Raw genomic sequence first — 19761 nt, forward strand, 5'->3', positions numbered from 1 at the left:
AGCTGATCTGATTCTGTCTAATTGTCTCATCTTTAGACTGAATATATTCCTCATCCTCTGTTCCCTTATTGTCTTAGTCCTTAGTGTGTTTGTCAATACTCCACATAGCTCCAGCACCCCCCCCCCCCCCCTCCCCCCACATCCACTGATTTTAATGAATCTGACAGGTGCAAGCAATATGGTGGAAACCTGTCTTATCCTTTAGTTCACTGCGGCCTGCTTAGCTTTGAAGGAAAATGGGTTATGAAATAAAAAATTCCAAGTCAACTGCTACACGCTGCATCTTGAGTGATGAACCTTAGCCATTATCCATTTGGACTTTGTCTAGACAAGATTTTATGGTTGGTGGAGCCTCTTTTCCCTGTATCGCCTCCTTCTGCTGTGCTGATCTGCAACATGGTCAAAACTATGCAAAGCGTACCAGTTTGGAATCTGTGTTCATGCATCAAGGTTTGGACAGTTGATGAGACTGTAAGGAGTGGACGCTGCGCTGGGAATTTGGAGAATGCATCTTAATTTAGCAAATGGAGAACCTGTAATTTTCTGAAAGTCTGAAGTCTTACATATGTCTCCTGCTCTCCTGGTGCAGTGAACCTTTCTATTTTTTTTTATTTTTTGATGCCTCATCATTTATAAATGCCTAGTGTTGTGAGAAGAGGGTATGTGCGGGTGTGTGTGTGTGTGTGTGCATGCGCAAATGTGTGTGTGTGTGCGAGTATGTAGCTTACATCCAGTGTGCATCCTCGTTGTCAGGGGGACTTCACTTTAGGTACAGTCATTTCTCCTCACCACTGGGTTTATGGAAAACGAAGAAAGTGAGAATGAAGGAGAAATGATGAAGGGTAAGACACAGAGGCAGCTTTGTCGGGTCCCCACATCTGCAGTCATTGAAGGCTTTTCCGCCTCTTTAAAGCACCGGACAAAGACCTGTCTGTCCTCCCAGCAAGTAGGGAGTCTGGAGTTAGAAGGAACACAGGCACAGGCTTTGATTTCAGAGTGGGATGCACTGGCTGGGATTATATAAGATAAGGAGGAGGAGAGGATGAAAGGGACATGATAGAAAGAGAAAGAGATGCAAAAGGGATGCAAAAGAGAAAAAAGAGAGAGATGCCATGAGAGAGGGAAGATAGATTGGGCTTGAGAGGAGAGATACTGGGAAGACAGAATGTGGAGGAGAGAAACTAAGTGATGATATGGAGCTGCACAAACAGAAGGTGAAGGAAGACAGCACAGGTGTGATTGAGAGGGTGAGGATGAGGAGGACAAGGAGACATAAACAGGGGCATGACGGCGGTTCAAACTAGCACTCGAAGATGTGAGAACGGTGACAGAAATGAGAAAATGGAAGAAAAGGCAATGAGGGGGGAGACAGGGTGCAGATTTCAGCGGGGCAGAGTGACAGAGTGAGTGAAGCTCAGCGAAGGCAGAAAGAGGGAGAGTGAGTGAAGGATAGCAGATGGCATATTTGTCTGTGTCCGGCAGCCCATGGTTAACAGCCCCAAGGACAGCAGAGATGTGTGTGAATGAGCGTGTTTGTGTGTGTTTTCATGTGTTTGCATGTTTGTGCTCAGTGAGGCGGGCCAAATAGTGTTGTTTTTAGCCTCAAATGAGAAGATATTTTATTAGGCTGTTTGCTTTATAGCATTGGTATTTCCTGTAAATACCACATTAAAAATACCAGATTGGTCATGTTGACTCCATGAAGCCGTAGTGCTGTGACAAACAGATGGACATGGTTTCCTTGTCTGTTTCCTCACAGCCAAACAATTCCACGTCCCAGACCACTGTATTAATTAAACATTGACGACTATGGGGGTCAACAGTCAGTGTTTTTTTTATATAGTTATGATCTATGCATAATGCATTGTGCCAAATGAGGGTTTAGACCATGAGAAGAAAGCAACAATTCCTGAAATAAGGATGGAGTTATTTGAGCTATGCAGATGACTGTAGCAAAGGACAGTATGGTTTTGTTGGCCAAGAGAAACTGCGCGTTGTGACGCAGCTTTGTTCCATATTTTGTTTCAGATGCAATAAAATCAGTGGGCTTTTAGGCTCTCTGCCCAGTGAGTGGTGAGAGGATGAGGCAGACATAGTGCAGAGGGTTGGCCGAGACCTTCTGCTGAACAGAAAGTGTGGTTGTCAGATTATGACACTGTGAAATATTAATTATTCTCATTAGATGATGAGGGACAAGGGTCCTCCTGCTGAGGCCTGTGAAGATGATGTGTATTCCCATTACATACAGACACACAGACAGACAGGTGGCAGACATACAGACAGCGCACATACACACACACACACACACACACACACACACACACACACATACACAGCAAAGACGTGTGAGGACAGTTTAATGTGTTATCGTTTCAAGCAGGGATGAGACGCCTTATGACGTCTACCAGTGTTACAATGACATTTTAATCTTGACTGCATGTTTATTAGCTGCTGCAAAGTCTGACTGTGAGCACTGCAGGTCTTTCCTCCTGGTCCCCTCCTGGGCTTTGTAAATGAAAACCACAGCAAAGTTTCTATTGCACAACTCTGTTGCCTCTGATGTCTCAGCGCAGCAGAAAGCAGTATAGATTGTCATAATCATCTCAATGTTGCAATTAATCAGGATTCTCATCAGAAACCTTCACAGGGTTCTGTGGAAATGGTGGCTGGCCTGTTTCTCTCCTACTTTCTGGACTTTTGGTGTTTGAAACCCAGCCAAGTAATTACTAACATCCCCACAATTCCAATTATCCCCAGATCCATGAATTATTCCGTTTTAATTCAGGCATCTCCAGGGGCACCTAATCAATAGACAAGCCTTGACAGTGATCCAAAGTCAGGTGGCCCTGGTGAACATGCAGATACTCTAATGTGCCCTTTAAAAGGGCAGGACTTATGTAAGACACGCATGGCTGTTGGTATAGCCCCACATCTTTAAACAACACTTACTTTGAAGCATAAATCAACTCATGGCCTTGACTTTAAATTGAACTGAGACACGCTATTAAGTCATAATGACACTCTCATTGGCTTTCTCAACAACAGTTGCACCACAGGCTATTTTTTTGTGTTTAAGTCCAATAATAACCTCTAGGCAATGGGAGATAAATTGAATTTACAAGGACTGCAAGTTTGTCTGCAGATAGAATCTCTTCAGGGAGGTTTTTAGATAGTGTGATTAGGTAGACTAATTTGATTCTTAGTGCAACTTAAAGTACGTACACAGGACAAGAAAGAAAGAAAGAAAGTAAGAAAGAGAGAGAGAAAGAGAGACAGAAAGAAAGAAAGAAAGAAATGTACTTGCTGGATACTATGGTAATATGTTGCTTGATTCCTGAGTGGATAGCCAGTATAATGAGGAGGAGTATTTGTGAATATTTAAATAGAATCCAGAAAAATTAGTGGGAAAGCTTGATGCTGACCTATGAGATCAGAGGTATAGGCAACATCTACAGAGGAACAGAAAGAAGTTCAAAAGACAGTGAGCTACATTATTCATACGATTACTATGAGGTCGAAGTATATGCAGCCATAGCATATGGATAGAAGCAATTGTGGGGGAAAAAATCTTTACTGCATGTTTATTAGCTGCTGCAACGTCTGACTGTGAGCACTGCAGGTGTTTCCTGCTGGTCCCCTCCTGGGCTTTGTAAATGAAAACCACAGCAAAATTTCTATGGCTGAACTCTCTTGATGTGTTGCCTCTGATGTCTCAGCGCAGCAGAAGGCAGTTCAGATCGTCATAATCATCTCAATGTTGCAATTAATCAGGATTCTCCTCAGAAACCTTTACGTGATCCTGTTCCCTCCTACATTCTGGGCCTTTGTTGTTTGAATCCCAGCCAGGGAATTATTTCTTTCTTTAAGCAAGGGTCTATGTTGAGAAAACAGCCTCAAACCATAATTTTCCTGCTGAGAAGGTCCATTATAGACATGGATCACTTTAGCAATTGTTTCTCCTCATTGATTTCTGTGTTGAACTTTATGAAGGAATTGCTCAGCAGAAATGATGCTAAAGAGATTCATGCCTATCGTGAATCTCTTTGGCAAGAGCTTGATGGTATGGCTATTTTACAACTTAGATTCTTGACAGTGACGTTGACTCAGTGAATGGGAGAGCATCTCAGAATAATATATTGACAGTTTGATGTTTATTGGCTGCTGAGAGCCTTCTATTAGCAATTGCTTATCAGGAATTCTTGATATCTTATTTAAGTTTTAGTAAGTTAGTATGTTAGTCTGTCTGTATGTCAGCAGGATATCTCAAAAACTTATTAACGGATTTCAATGAAATTTGGTGGACAGAGAGGCCTTGGGCCATGGAACAATTGATTTGATTTTGATGGTGATCTGGATCTGGGATTTCCTGCATTAGATGATTATTGTTTTTTACCCATAACTGAAACTAACGGAGATAAAGACATCATTCAAAATTTTAAGGTTAGGTTTGCAGGGACAAGAAATCAATTAACTTAAGTGATAGGAATAATGTCTTTGGGCATAACAGCACTGTGGAGTATTGTTCAGCATTGGCAGAGGCTTGTGCTCTCTGAGTGCCTTGTAGTTATATAATACTTGTTTATCTAGATTATATAGACATAATATAACTGTTCCTCCAAGCGTCCTCAAATTAAAGCTGACTGGCTGCACCTACAGACTGACTGTATTATTTAAAGGGATGAGAATGCAAAGCCACACAATCAAACGAGGAAATACTAAAACATGGTTTCACTGTCCAAAACTGTTTGGAGCTGAGTGTACACGCCACAGTGGCTGCTGCATCCTCATCATCATCATAGGGTGATGTCACCCAGAGATGATGTCATACACCATGTACACTGTGAATAAGCAACAGGGTCAAGCAATGTCTGTCGTCTGCATGTCCTCCAGTAACCCCTCCCAAAAGAGAGAATAACAAACGGTATCGAACAGGTGAAACTGAAAAGGGAAGAAAGGAATACAGAAAGAGGAGGAGATGGATGTGGAGACAACAGAAGCATTTTTTCTCATGTGTTTCCTGCCTGACCTTAACATGAACACACATGTTCTTTCTCTATCTAGACACAAGAGAATCAGTCAAGATGATGACAGTCAGCGTGATCGCATTCAGCTTTCTGCTCAGCACAGGTATGTTAAGAAGTATTAGTAATGATGTTCCCTCTAGAAATCATTTGGAAATAGAGAAAATGTGTCTTTTGCCACGTTTGTCAGTTGTTGTTAATCAACTGAAATGTTGTTGATATATTATATTGCTTGGTCAGGCAGCAATGGTGCTTTTAATGGTTTAGGATCACTTTGTATGCAGTCAGCTCAATGTGTTGAAAAATCCACAAGGAGGTGTAAGAGACAGCACTATAAGCACCTAAACAGTATTTATGAGAGAGAATAAAGAGACGCACTACTTCAGCCTAACTGCTGATAAGACAGTAAGTGTCACTGATTATTTTGGAAATGGATTGGAAATCACTTCTAATTCATATTTTCCTTTATATTCTACTAGCTCTTTCTGCCCCTGTGAAAGGTAAGACTTGTCATCTTACTGCACCCGTGCGCCATATATTTCAACAGAGCAATTTGGAGCTAATCACTGATAAATAATAAATCATGAACTTTCCTTGCCCTCATATTTCTTCCCTCTCTCTTCCTCTCTCTCTCCCGTCCTCCCCAGTCAAAGAGGAGTCCAAGACTTTGTTCCACGGCGAGGACTTCCACATCTTCCTGCCCTCCCTGGGAGTGGAGGTCACGTTCCAGCCCAGCGATCGGCAGGCGGCTGATGTGGTCCTGATGCGGGGGGGCAACGTGGTCAGCCGCAGGGCCAAGCTCAACCGCCAACTCAGCCACCTCATCCTGGACGCTGTGGGCGAGGCGGACGAGGGCGTGTACACAGTGAAGAACCCCGAGACGCCCGATGACGTCCGACGCTTCAAAATCATCGTCCGAGGTACCGGGTGACTCTTGACTGTACGATGCACAAGGAGTATTAATATATTATACTATAACCCAGCATGTTGCACCCTCAGATAGCAGCCTTCCCTGCTGCGCTGTGCTCACTTGGCATGGAGTCTGCAGTACAGTTCTTGCACCAAGCGCCAAGCGCATTGGAGCAGAAGGCTGAGCTGCATTGTTTAGTAACAGAGGCCCCCAGGAACAGGCAGATAATGTTAAATAGAGAAACTTTATCTGTAGTCAACAGTTTTGGGCAGGTTACATCCAAATTTTAATATGTTTCAAATTACCGATTACCTTTTTAGCTGCGACCAGCAACTCTACAGCTCGCTCTGTCGGCCGGTCGGTCGGTTGGTCGGTTGGTTGGTCCACAAAAATTTCCCCACGTGTGTATGCATGCGCGTACGTGGTCGCAGCTATTGCAAATTCGCGCTTGTTAAAATTTTAATCTATAATCTCCTGGAGGACTCAAATTCAGTAATGTAATCATACTAGTTCCAGTTAATTTCTGATTTCTTTCCCTCCTAAATCCATGATGCTGAATGGACAAGTTATTCCACATTACAGACTTTAATTTGAGTAGAGTTATTATCCCTTAATCCAACCATAATTTTCCCTTTCAATAAAATAATATTTACATCCAAATTATCAAAAATCTAAAAGCACTTTTCTATTCAGAAATATTTGTTTGTTTGTTTGTTTACTCATGCAAAGTAAAAATGTATCTGTACTTTGATTGCTATGTGTTTTTTTGTTTTTTTTTCAATTAACAAATTACTGTTTCCCAGTTACAGTAATCCTCATTATGTGTAATCTGATACTCTCTGGAGATTACCATTATCGGAGGATGAGCTTCAATTGCTGGACATAAATCAGAGATCTAGCCCCAGCATCTAGATTAAGTCTCTTTTATCCGATCCGGAGTCTGAGTCAGTGTGGCCGTCCTCGTCTGAGTCGATCAGTCCTTTTCCCCGGCTTTAATCATGCAGTCACTCCAGTCAGCAGCCTGAAAGCCTCACAGCTACACATCCTGTTTGTCCTGGGATTGTTACAAATTGCAACAATGTTGACTCTATACTCTGACTAGCGCTTAGTGGTCTGAAATATCCCTCAGCATATGAATGTCGTGAGATTCGACACACACACAGACTAGACACACACAGACTAGACACACACACACACACACACACACACACACACACACACACAAATACACACACACACAGTCAGAGAACGAGGGAATGATTCAAAGATGCTGAGGGAGGAGTGGGCTCAACTCAGCATGGATAAAGATGACTGTTGTGTAGCAATATGTGGAGGATGTGCCATATGGAGCCAGTAATGTGTAGTGAGGTGATGAGGAGGTGTGTGTGTGTGTGTGTGTGTGTGTGTGTGTTTGTGTGTGTTTGTGTGTGTGCTCACGGAGTGGAAGAGCATGCAGAAGCCACCAGGCAGTAATTATGCAGCTCTTTAACCATCAGCCCGCCCCTCCATTCTTCCCTCCCTGCTGTTTTCCTGTCTTTATCTTGTCTTTCCTCTCTCTCTCTCCCTCTATTTTGGTTGTGTCCTTACCCTCTTATTCTAGCTACTCTGATATTTGTGGATCAGTGCTCCTTCATGCTCTGCAATCTGTTTCCTCCGCTCCACATCTGCCAAGCAATTTCTTTTTCTCCTTTTCTCCTTTCTCTCCTTCAGTGTAACTCTATCCCTATCCATAGTAATTAACCTTTTTGCCTCCTTTTACTCACAACAGACAATTTACCACTCTGCTTCTTGCCTTCTAGATTGCACCAACGAGCAGAGCATTAAGTATGGAGACAACTACCACATTCAGCTGTTAGGGGTGACTGCTCCCATCACCCTGGAGTACAGGAACAGTGCTTTGGAGGCCAACCTCACATCTAGGTAGGGTTGGCAAAATTACATTAATATCATATAATCTTACAAACAAATTAATCAAAACAGAAATTGTTAGTTATAATACACTTAGTATTTTATTGTCCTATGATATATTATCAGTTGTATCCCATGTGCTTTCTGTGAGGTTTTCACAGAAAGCACATGGGATACAACTGATAAATTCTGTGAGAACATCATTTAGGATTCAGTGGTCAGGGTTATAATGCTATTGTAACCCAAGGAAATCATTAATTACACTTTCTCACCATGATATAAGGCAAGGCAAACTTTATTTATATAGCACATTTCATACACAAGGCATATTCAATGTGCTTCATATAAAACACCAAAAAATACATAAATTGTCTAGTAAAATGACATTAAAAAGAAATAAAGAGAGAAAGAAAGAAAGTAAGAAAGATAAACAATAGATAAGTAAGGATAATAATAAAAAATATAAATATTATTTTATTGTACTCCAGTATAGGAACAAACCTCTATACGTATGATTTACTGTATTCCCTTTCCATATACGACTTATCAATTGCCGTCTTGGAACACAGGACACGCAGTAAGAAGATCGTTAAAATAAATTCTTACAAAAGTGCTATAATAAGTCCCAGATCGTTCATCCTCTCTTCCGTCCTGTAGACCTGCTCTGGTGCTGCTGACCAGCACAGGACTGTCCAGGGGCGGATACCAGGGCCGCATCAGCATCAACGACCGCCACGTCACCCTGAGGGCCGTCACAGGCGCTGACATGGGCAGCTACACTGTCAGAGACGCCGAGGGCAAAATCGAAAGGAAAGTGTGTCTCAATGTCAAAGGTAAGACAGATCATATACGTTTTTTCCGCCTTGTTTTAAAGCACCAGCACATTCCATCAGGGCTTTTTTTTTTGCTCTAGTTATTCCCCCTCCTCCTGTCTGCCATAATGGCTTTTTAAAGACCCAAACCTTAATGGGCTCCAGCAGACTAATGCATTTTAGATGATCTATGGGGCTGTAAACAGAACCGTGACGTATTTAATCCCTTTCCTTCTCCTCTGTCTGTGTCTCCAGAGCACCAGAACTTTGTGAAGATGCCTTATGGCGGGACGCTGAAGATCAGCCTGATTCTCAACAGCTCCTTGGTCCAGCTCCACTACACCCCCGACTACGACCCCACCTCCCACCTGCTGATGGACAAGGGAGAACTCACCAGTGTAACTGCGGCCTCCTACTCCCTTTCAGTCTTACCACAGTTGTGACTAGTTTCACTGCATTATATATTTATGCTGCTATTGCCCCATCAATGGATACTCGGTTTGCTCCTCTGATCATGGTTAGACTTTTTGATGCTAACTGTTTTTTGTGTTGATTCTAGGCCCAAAAGGAGCTGGGTCTGGAGGGGCGTCTCTCTCTGGACGATTCTGTGGTCATTCTGGATCAGGTCAAGAGTGCAGATGCAGGCCGGTTCAGTGTTACTGACATACTGGGCTTCCCAGTGTCCAACACCTACCTGGAAGTACAGCGTAAGAAAGGGGGATGGGGGTGAGAGGAAATGGCTAGAGATACGTGCTATAGAATGGAAAATTGAGCTAAAGGACATCGGTGTAGCTGCAATAGCTGCAAGGAGGTAGTGTTAAGGACATAGTATGGTCAAATAATTATTCAGTAATTCAGTGAAGCAGAAGTAAAATCCAAAAAAGAAAGAATAATTCCTTTCTTTCATTCACTTTGTTCATGCACTGGAATTTCAGTAAGTCAATAAAAGGTCAGTCGAAAAATTTCTTCTCCCACTCCTGTCCTTTCTCTCCCCTCTCGCTCCTCTCTCCCTCCCTGTCTCCACCCAGCCTACAGACTTGATTCAGTGTACGTGGCGGTCATTGCCCTCTTGGGCCTGGTGGTTTTGCTGCTGCTGGTGTGCCTGCTGTCCTGCCTGGTCAAGGTGAAGAAGAGGGCCAAGAGGGACGCTGCCTTGAAGAAGATTGCAGACAACGCTGGCAAAGAGGATGAGGGAGATGCCTTCAGACAGGTCGGTGGGAAATATAAATATATACCATTGGCAGCGTGAAGATGTCGTGTATCGTGGAAATATGTCCTAAGGATGAGAGATATTGGGCCATGAGATCATGAGGCTGTATGTACTGTATATATGTGTGTGTGTGTGTGTGTGTGTGTGTGTGTGTGTGTGTGCTCACAGGTGGTAAAGAACATCACCAAACTCAATGAGGATTCCAAGCATTCCCAGGCCGACAATACAGAGAAATCTCAGAGCACTGAGGTGGACATTAAAGTAAGAATGTGTGATATTTCTTACATAATGATACATGAAGTTTTTTTTTTAATAATGTCTCAGTTTTTATGGCAGTATTTATTTTCCATCCTCCTGTCCTGTCTGTCTGACCACAGGGTCTGGAGGTTTCCTCTAAGGAGGTTGGAGTGGGTAACCTGGAGACCAGTGACTCGGGGGTGGGCTTTAACACTACTGCCCTCCCACTGGACACTGACACCGATGCCCCTGATCAAATCCCAGACTCTGAGGCTGTCAGTATCTCTGTTGCCGCTGAAACCATGTCAAGCCCACCCTCTGCTGCTGAGACCAAGCCAAGCGCTCCGCCGGCTATAGAGATTCAGCCCAGCCCAGTAGCTGAGCCTAAATCTAGCCCGACGCCTGAGACCAAGAAGACTCCCGATCAGCCCGCTGACGTGCCCAAAGCAGTAGATCTTAAGCCCAGCCCGGTCCAAATCCCCGAATCCAAGCCTGGCCTTAGCCCAGTCTCTAAGCCGAGCGCTATTGATGGTCTAGATGCCAAAACACCTGAACCAAAGCCTGCCCCGAGCCCAAGCCCAGAGCCTAAGCCAGCCTCTCCTAAAACCACCACCGCAACGCCTGAAAGTAAGAATGCCCTGACTCCCACACCTGAGCCGTCCAAGCCGACCACACCGGAGCCTGTCCCTATCGCCAATGGCACGCCTGAGCCGGAGTCCAAACCGAGCCCAGACCCTGCTGATCTGATCGGAGGCTCTGCTCCAAAGGCAGCCCCCGCTAAAACCCCCGAGGTGGAGCTGAACTCTAGTAGTCCGCTGCTAGATGCCTCCGCCAGCAAAGATGGCGCTGCGGCTGAGGATTCCACCACCACCACCTGAGAACAGTCCCTGCACGAACCCAAGGGAAGCCCCGCACATATCCTCCATCTACCACCACTGTAGACAATCGAACACCCCCTACCAAATAATGAAGAAACCACAGCTATCGGGGCGAGGACTTCGATTTAACACTTCTAATGCCCGAACATAGTAGTATCTAGATAATGATATCTCACTTGTCTGTAACTAACACTTAATAACTTTTGAGACTTTTTTGATTCACAGAAACCGTTCACATAACTAAATAATACAAGTGGCTCCTTGATTGTCAAACATTTTCGTTCAACACCCCTTGCAGTGCAGCATAATTTTTAGGCTGTTATAGTTTGGGAACTTCACAGTATGACTGCCACACTGCAAATTAAATCCTTTGCAGAGTTTACAGCTGAAATGTTAACTCCAAATAAGGTCTTTTCTAATAGGTTAAGGACAGAAAGGTTTACAGCTTTTTATTTAAATGAGTACTGGACTGGCAACTTAACACGGAACCATCTACAGAACCTGCATTATGAAAAATTCCTCATTTGAACTGAAATAACCATCGACGCCCATCTAGATATTTGCTCTTCTATCAGCATGTGGATAAAACAGACGAAAAGCATGAAATTTTTCAACCCATCTCTCAGCCTTACATAATGAAACTGCTGGCTTCTTCAACGTACTAATGTGTGTGATGACATTCTTCTAATTGGACCACTGTGCATCATCAAACTGGTATGGACTGGAATGAAAGCCCTTTTGACCGTACAAGGACATTCGTTTGTTGCCCTAAGGAAGGAGAGGAAGGCATTTTCAAACCGCACGGGGCTCAAATGTGGAGGCATGCACCTGTGTCAGCCCTCTGGCCTCAGAAACACTCTACACCATTCCATCATATACAGAAATAATGAGAATCGCATTACCTGAATAACGCAAAAACATACTTACAACACTAACAGCACCGTTTCTGGCCTCTGCTCTGAGGTTGAGATTTTGACTCCGCATGGATATCTCCCATGATTAAAATGTGTTTCACAGGCTGATCCCTCAAGTCTGGATCAACCGCTTACTGTCTTGGTTCGAGATTTCCCCGTGGCTCCATGAAAACCCATTATTCTTACAATTCAATAGGAAGCCCATCGGAGCCTGCGGAAAGTCCTGGCTCTTCATGGGAGCACCATGTGACCCAGTGTACTGTTCGCTGCTTTGGGCTTTCTAAAGCTGAAAGATTGAATGAAAGTGTGTGGTGAGTTCAAATGCTTAGAACATATTTCTTTCTTTCCTTCTTTCTTTCTTTCCTTCCTTTTTTCCTTCCTCCCTACCTTTCCTTCCTTTTTTCTATCCTCCATAGTTTTCTTTGTTTGGTCCTTCCTTCCTTCCTTCCTGCCTGCTCTCCTTCCCCTTCCTCCATCCTCCGTCTTTCCTTCCTTCTTTCTCTCCTTCCGTCCTTTTGCGGCAATCAAGGGCATCATTACAAACAGTGTAGATGTACACAGCCAGTGACAAATATGAGTTCTTATCTAGATTCAGTCCCTTGCATTTATTTTAAAATGATATTTCCTCTGAATTATTAGGTTTCACTGACTATTAAAGAGAGTAGTTCCTGTATCTAGTATCTATAGCCCTGTACTCCAAAAATTGCTCAGATGTTGATGCCTGATAATTAGGTCTGGGTGAAAACCAACAACTCACAAAGTGTGAAACATTCATATACTACGATGTTAGGAGCATCATTACTATTTGTATCATTAACCGCTCCACAATAGTCGTTTGAGGCTTTTATCAAATACTGTCATATCATCTCTCCAGAACTGTGCCATGTGAGTTTGAAAGGTTGGAGGTATGTGGATGTTCAGTGCAACACAATTTAATCTTAGTTAACACTCCTGTATGGTGTATGGGATGTGTGCAGATACATTTTGCGTGACAAAAGGCATGTCTCTACCTCATGTTTTAACTGACCACTGGCAAACCAACATGGGTCCGAGTTTGGTGCGCTAAAATCAACAAAAGCATTTAGGATTTCTGAGAGAAGCACAAAATAAGAGCCTTGAAAAGTCAATAAAATGATCAGTCAAATGTAGGAAAACATTAGTAAGTAGATCCATCTCCAACCAACTGAACCAATGGCCTTTCTTACTAACTATCCTGACTTATAGAGTTTTCTTACAAATAAATTAATACAAGATGATGTGACAGCATCTTAATAAGCCATATAATAGGTTTAGATGTCACATTTGATATTTGATCAATGAACATAGTATATAGCAAAACTTAACAAAAACAAATTTACAAATCAAGGTGCCTAAATGTTAAATAGAAATACAATATCAGATGGTCAGATGTATTGATAAAGGATGAAGGCGTTCTAATGATTATTGGTCTTAGACGTCATGCAAAACACTGGACATGCCTCACTTCCAGCCAGGTTCTGTGAAGGAACTGCAAAACCCATTTTGGTCAATACTAAAAGCAGTGTTTACACACACACACACACACGCACACACACGCACGAACACACACACACGCACAAACACACACACACACACACACACATAGAATCAACCCCTTGTCACCCAGCTGACTTTGTCCAGCCTTGTAAATATTGCATGTGTAAGCCAGTTTAGAGTCTCCCCTCCAAGGTTGAATGTTTTTAGTGTATAGAATGGTTGTTGTATTATACTTAACAATATAGAAAACTAATCTAAATTTCTCACCAAGCTTAAATCCAGAATATAGAATATATACACATACTATAAACTATATACACTAATATTCACTAACTTTTTGACCTGATTTATGAACCAAATATTGTAAAATCCATCGAGACTATATTAGATCTCTTTAGATCAATTATCTTCTATTATTGCCATTCCAACCTGATGATACTCACAGCATAACTTTCACAATATTTACATATTGTATTAAAATGATTAACCTATGTCACTTTAAGATGAAGAATTGATTGCAGCATGCCCACGAGACGGCCTCAGAAACAGGCTTTTATTGTTCTGTAAAAAAAAAGTTGTGTCCGTGTGTGTGAACAGAGGAGTGATATTCAATGTTGCCATCATCATGTGTTAGGAATGTGTGTGTCCAAGGAAGTGTGTGTGTCTGTAGTCAATCACTGAATGGTTCATGGCTGTGTGTGTGTGTGTGTGTGTGTGTGTGTGTGTGTGTGTGTGTGCGCGTGCGTGTGTGTGTTGAATCTATGCATAGGCAGTTTGTACAGAATTAAACTACTGTACCTTATGTGTGCATCTCCATCTATTGTGAGTAAGGTATCCATGTGCCTGCTTATTTGTCTTGCAATGTGAAGAAAAAAGTGCTGTATTTTAGTCATGAGTGTGAATGTGTTTAAAGCCACAAAAAATTGTAAAAGATATTGTAACTTTGAGGTGCTTTGAGTGATTCTCGTCTTTGTTTAGTGCCTAAAATATTCATTGGCTAGATGGCCTGTATTAACAGCCGACACTCCTAATGGCACCTTTTTCTTACGTATTAGGTTGGGTATTCACAGACTGTAGAAGGTAGTAGAAGGCTTGTGTTTGCACACTTGATTGATCAAACTGTTGGCTTCTGATACCACTGACTGACCTAAGATAAAGATATACTAACATGTAGGAAATATGTGATATACTGTATAAAAATGATGGGTTAGAAAGCACTTGGACACACCTTAGTTCTACTTGAACTATTGGAAAAACAGTTATGCACTTGATACTTGATAAGTCTGATTATCAGGTTTTTCAGATGCTTATAATTAACAAAAGGAATGACACTGAGAGTGTGTGGGGTGTGGTGTGTGTACGTGAGGGTGTTTTCCCATTTCATCAATTAATTCAATGGCACAGGTTGAGTACGTGAGTTCATAATAGCAGCAGATGGATGGCAAAGCTCTGCGCTGGCAACCCTTAAGGTTATGTTTGTGGTGTGCGATTGATGAGTTTCAGCGTATGCTAAAACAGTATTTTGACGTACGCCACCACAGTGTGGTAACCAGTGACTGTAATACCAAGCCATTTGGAGTGTGTGGGGGTGTGAGAGGGGCAGACAGTGTGAAGTGGGCAAAAGGGGCCTTTGGTTTGCACATTACCAGCATCTCAAAGAAGGTCAAGTCTGGTGGGGCTGGGATCAGTATCTAACTGGTGCCAGAGAGCTGCTGGTTTGAAACCCACCTCAGATAACCCACTAATAGAAACCACTACTGTTATTACCATTGGCACTCCTTGCACTATGTGAGCTGTCTCTGCCCTGATCCTCTGTGTTTACTTCTGCTGTTCTGGCCTGGGTGTGATGTTCGACATGTTTTCTCTGTACTCCCTTTTTGCACAACACTACACACAGATGTTTTGTAAAGAAAATAGTTTCTTTCTTTATTTCATGTCTAAAGGGATACTAAGAATAAACGAAAGATTATGACATTTGCTGTCCTGTTGTCATTGGTTTTCTGCACTCTAAAGTAACAAATCATAATTATAAACGTGCGCAGGGACGATTTTGTGTCAGAGAGTGTGACAAAGCTGTCGTTCCACCTCGGTCAGTCATCTCACTCAGTGTCGCCCATCATTTGTTCCAAGTGTCACCTTCCTCTTTATCACCCAGTCAAGGCCCGGGTCACACTAACCCTGCTGCCTTGTTTTCTCATGCAGAGCTCCCATAGCCATGCCTGCCATGCCCAAACAAAGCTGGCAACAGAGATATTTATAGACAGGCCAAAGGTAACATCATAATCCAGTTAACACCTGCTGTGGACTTCTGAAGCAGCAGGCTGCCTAGCTGTCCCATGAGGCTGTACACTTTCACAACCTTCTCTTCGCTTTCTGCTACACTCTTTTACAAATAGCGCTTAGCACTGCAGAATAATGCATGCAATCATTTCAAGATTTGCTTGAATGATCCATCCAAGTCCAAATTTAATTTGTTTATTCACAAATGCATTCAAGTAATCACAGTAACGATTAGACAGAAAGTGTACACTGAAAATACAGGGAAAATCAATTGTGGTTACAATAAGTTTTGGCAAGAACATTTAATGTAGAGCTTCTCTATTTACAACACGCTTTCAGCTACAAAATAGTAAATACTTGGTGAGACTGGTTTCTCATCATAGTGAGGGGCTGAAGATGTTGATTGGCCCTGTGTTCTTCCCATCATCTGTGTCACATGGGTTATAGAAGGGGAACAGAGGAACCAGGACTGTTTCCATGGTGAAGGTGTAGAGTGGCGCCATGGTAATAGCATTATAAAAGGACACTTCCTCCTTGTCACAGTCTAAGAACACTCCAATGCGGAGAAGGCGGGTAGAGGCGTTGATCCTGGTCGGCTTTGGCTCGGTGCAGGCGAGGACGGCCCCTCCCTTCAGGGAGAGGGTCCACAGGCCGCTGGACGTCCCGCTGGCGGCCATCTCCCCTCTCTGGACATCTTCTCGGGCCACACCCACCCTCCACGCTGTCTTACGGCCCACCTCCACCTCCCAGTAGTGTCGCCCCGTGGTGAAGCCCTGGTGGCCCATCACACAGTAATAGTAGTGGAACCTTCGTGGGTTGACCTGACACGCCTCCATGTCTTTTTCCTCCTCAAACCACACCGAGGTGCAGGAGGGGGACAGGGACAGATTGGGGTGGGCCGTCTCAGGGTCAAAGGTCACTGATGTAATATCTGTAGGTGAACAGAGAAGAATACAGTGAGTTTTGTTGTTGTTTTGCATGTGTTGTATCAGATGACATATATGAGCATACTTGGGTAGAGGCAGCTTTTCATGTGTTTCCATATCCTGTACTGGATGGGACCCACAAACTGTCCAGAGCGAACCTCCGTCTCCACCTCTGCTGGGAGGACGAAGCTGACCTGAGACCTGCATGGGCACAGGGGAACGTGGGAATAGAGGAGGAGTGTAATGATGGATGATAGAGTGACAACACCTGGTGGACATGCCAGAGAAAGGATTATGGAGATAGATTGATGTGCTGAAATGGGAGGAAATGCCAGGCATGCATAGGAGAAGATTGATGAGTTGGAGGGAAAATGGGGAAGACAGCAAAATACAGTTAGTTTGGGAAGACACACTGAGACAACCTGCCTTTTTATGAGATCTTGAATGTCCTGCAATGATAGAATGGATTAGGAAAATGTGTTGTCATTGCAATGGTTGAAATATAGAAAGCAGCACTTTAAAATGATTCAAAGTATGTAAAACTAGGAACAAACACTTTTGTTCATTAACACATAAGAGTTGTCTTAGTTTGTACTCTAGATGCCAGCTGTCACATCAATCAGAGGCTGTGCAGTGCTGTCCATTCCTATCTGCTGTGTCGACTGCCTTTTGTCCTCCCACCTTTAAATGAGAAATTGATTCAGACCTGCAAAACCAGGCAAGTCAACTGTTTAGCCAATCAATGTCTATAATTGATCAAATGAGTGCCAACAGAGGACAGCAAAACAGCTAACAGGGTTGCTCTGCAGGCCTGGACTTGGGTCCCTTTGAGATAAAGCTGCAGGGACACTCAGCTGCCAGCAGCCCTGCGCCAAACAGGGGTCCAAACAGAAGGACCAATTATAGACAGTTATTTTCACAAGTCACAAGTTAAGTCACAAGTAAGGCAAGTGAAGTTTTGACCCGGGCCCAGGGAATACTTACATACATCGACCCTGGATAAACCTGTCCAGTATGCTCTATAGAGAGACTCCAAACCATTTGCTGTCCCCTCTTCTCTACTCACTCACACATTAGTCTGAGCTCTCCCTAACTCCACATTTACAGCATCAAATCTCCAGCTTTAGGATGACAATATTCAAGCCAATATAATATCTGATGTATGTTAATCTATTCTATTTCTCACCCTGAGCAGCTTAGGACTGTCCTCCTCAGCCAGTTTACTGTTGAGCACTGTGATTGCTCTCTCCAGGTCCTTCCCTTGCTCTGCAATCTTCTTCTCCCTCTCCTTCAGCTGCTTCACTTGTTTCACTCTCTCCTTCTTCAGCCGCTCCAGGTCCATACACTCCTCCTCGTCCAGGAAGCGATGCAGGTTCTGAAACTCGGCTCTGATTTCTCGCTCCAGGTCATCAAAGCTGTTCTGAAAGACCGAGGAAAAGACAATTCTCAATTCAGTCTTTGTTTGACCAAACATTGTAGTGTGTGGATTTGACAATATGTATAACACATAATGCAATTACACAACTTTTCCAACAAGTCTCAGTAGAATGCTTATGAATATATACCCATACATGTATTAAATAACCCTATGTTCAGTTTGTGTTAAACCAGCAACACAGTCTATGAAAACACATCATTTTGGAAAATGAAAATGGTTAATAATGCAGCAGCAATACCTCTACTTCCACACACTCTATGTACATCTCTCTCTCTGCCTCCCTGCACTCATCCACCTCGTGCTTGATTCTTTTAATAGCATGGACAAGCTTCTCCTGTAACACACACACATAAACACACAGACAGATAGGAGACAGAAAATTGGAAAAAAGATACACATAAAGAAAGAACAACTGTCTCTCATTAAATATCTTTCAAATTGAGTTTCTTTGCCTGTGAAATATGAACTTGATTGAAATGACAAATATCATGAGAGAAAATATACCTCACCTCATAAATGGTATATCAACTAACGCCTGCCTGGGCAGATAAATAAAGGTGGAAACCATAAAGTGTGAAGCTTACCTTTTGACCAGAGAGAAGACTTTTATTGCAGTTGTTGTTGGTGTCTTTTATGTGATTTTTGTACATTCCAATTTCTCCTAACAGGACAAGAAAGAAATAGAGAGACGACTCTTCAGGAAGTGCAATAACAGAGAGGGAGGGAGCAAGAGGGAGGGACAAAGTGGAGGACATTTAAGAGAGGATGATAACACAGAGGGGGGAAGAGAGTCCGAGAGAGAGAGAGAGTGAGAGAGAGAGAGAGAGAGAGGGAGAGAGTAGACAACAATACACATACCAGGCAAAACAGCGGTCAAACTAACAGCAACAAGGACATACACCCAAGCAGAAAATTATCCAGAAAAAGTATGTGTAGAAGCACAGATCAGTATCCACACACTTGGCTGGAGAATATATGGATATCCATTAAGAGAAGGAGAGAGAAAAGGGGAGGGAGGGAGGTGGAGGACTGTAGCTGGCAGCAGCGATTTATGGCAGCAGACACAGAAGAGTCTATTTCTGTCTGCCAGTGTCTTTGGATACAAAAGGAGAATCTGGCAGGGGAGAGAAGCAGCCAGTCAGTCAGATATTGTGTTTCATATGGGAGCTGTTCTGCCCGGAAGGGAGACAATGCTGTTTATTTTTGTAAGGCGGTTTACTAATGTCTGAGGGTCTGACAGGATCCAGTGTGACAACTATGAGCTAATACAATGCTTTCGGTAGTTGCGCTTAAAGGATTAAAGGATGCTGTTTGGCTGTCCGTACCCCGCTGGGTTTCTTATTATCTGAGAGTGGAGCACTGACTTGAAACGTATAGTCAGCATTTCCCCTCTCTCACCTATAGGAGTGCATTAAGGCCTACCTGCATCCCACTGCAACACACCTTACTCTTTTTAGAATCGGCCTCCCTCCAGATTTGTTTCTATTCTGCCCCCTATCTAAACTCTCTCTCTCTCACACACACAGACACAGACACACACAGACACACACAGACACACACACACACACACACACACACACACACACACACACACACACACACACACAGAGGGGTCTATGGGTGCGTGCGCAGAGGCAGCATTACTCATCTCTGCGAATGTTCCTCATCTATAATTCATGCTGCCGGGTCCTGGCAAGTGACTGTGCTGAGCT

General features: G+C 43.2%; 2 protein-coding genes across 2 annotated transcripts; one reads left to right on the plus strand and one right to left on the minus strand.

Annotated features, from left to right (window-relative positions):
- Positions 1–5081: 5081 nt before the first annotated feature.
- Positions 5082–10976, plus strand: LOC139644544 (uncharacterized). The gene is made up of 10 exons (XM_071519934.1): positions 5082–5127; positions 5669–5941; positions 7731–7851; positions 8497–8672; positions 8907–9049; positions 9211–9358; positions 9680–9861; positions 10030–10122; positions 10239–10373; positions 10428–10976. The coding sequence occupies exons 1-10, from the start codon at positions 5082–5084 to the stop codon at positions 10974–10976; spliced, it is 1866 nt and encodes a 621-aa protein (XP_071376035.1).
- Positions 10977–16062: 5086 nt separating this feature from the next.
- LOC139644539 (zinc-binding protein A33) lies at positions 16063–18704 on the minus strand. Its single transcript, XM_071519930.1, has 6 exons — positions 18634–18704; positions 18288–18383; positions 17798–18031; positions 17038–17060; positions 16697–16812; positions 16063–16616 (listed from the first exon to the last, which is right to left on the minus strand). The coding sequence occupies exons 1-6, from the start codon at positions 18697–18699 to the stop codon at positions 16063–16065; spliced, it is 1089 nt and encodes a 362-aa protein (XP_071376031.1). The 5' UTR covers positions 18700–18704.
- Between the last annotated feature and the right edge of the window lie 1057 nt (positions 18705–19761).

Source organism: Centroberyx affinis, unplaced genomic scaffold (genome assembly GCF_046629955.1).
Source record: "Centroberyx affinis isolate AG114_WGS23_722 - 3 ecotype Tasmania unplaced genomic scaffold, CSIRO-AGI_Caff_v1 ptg000751l_1, whole genome shotgun sequence".
Taxonomy (NCBI): domain Eukaryota; kingdom Metazoa; phylum Chordata; class Actinopteri; order Beryciformes; family Berycidae; genus Centroberyx; species Centroberyx affinis.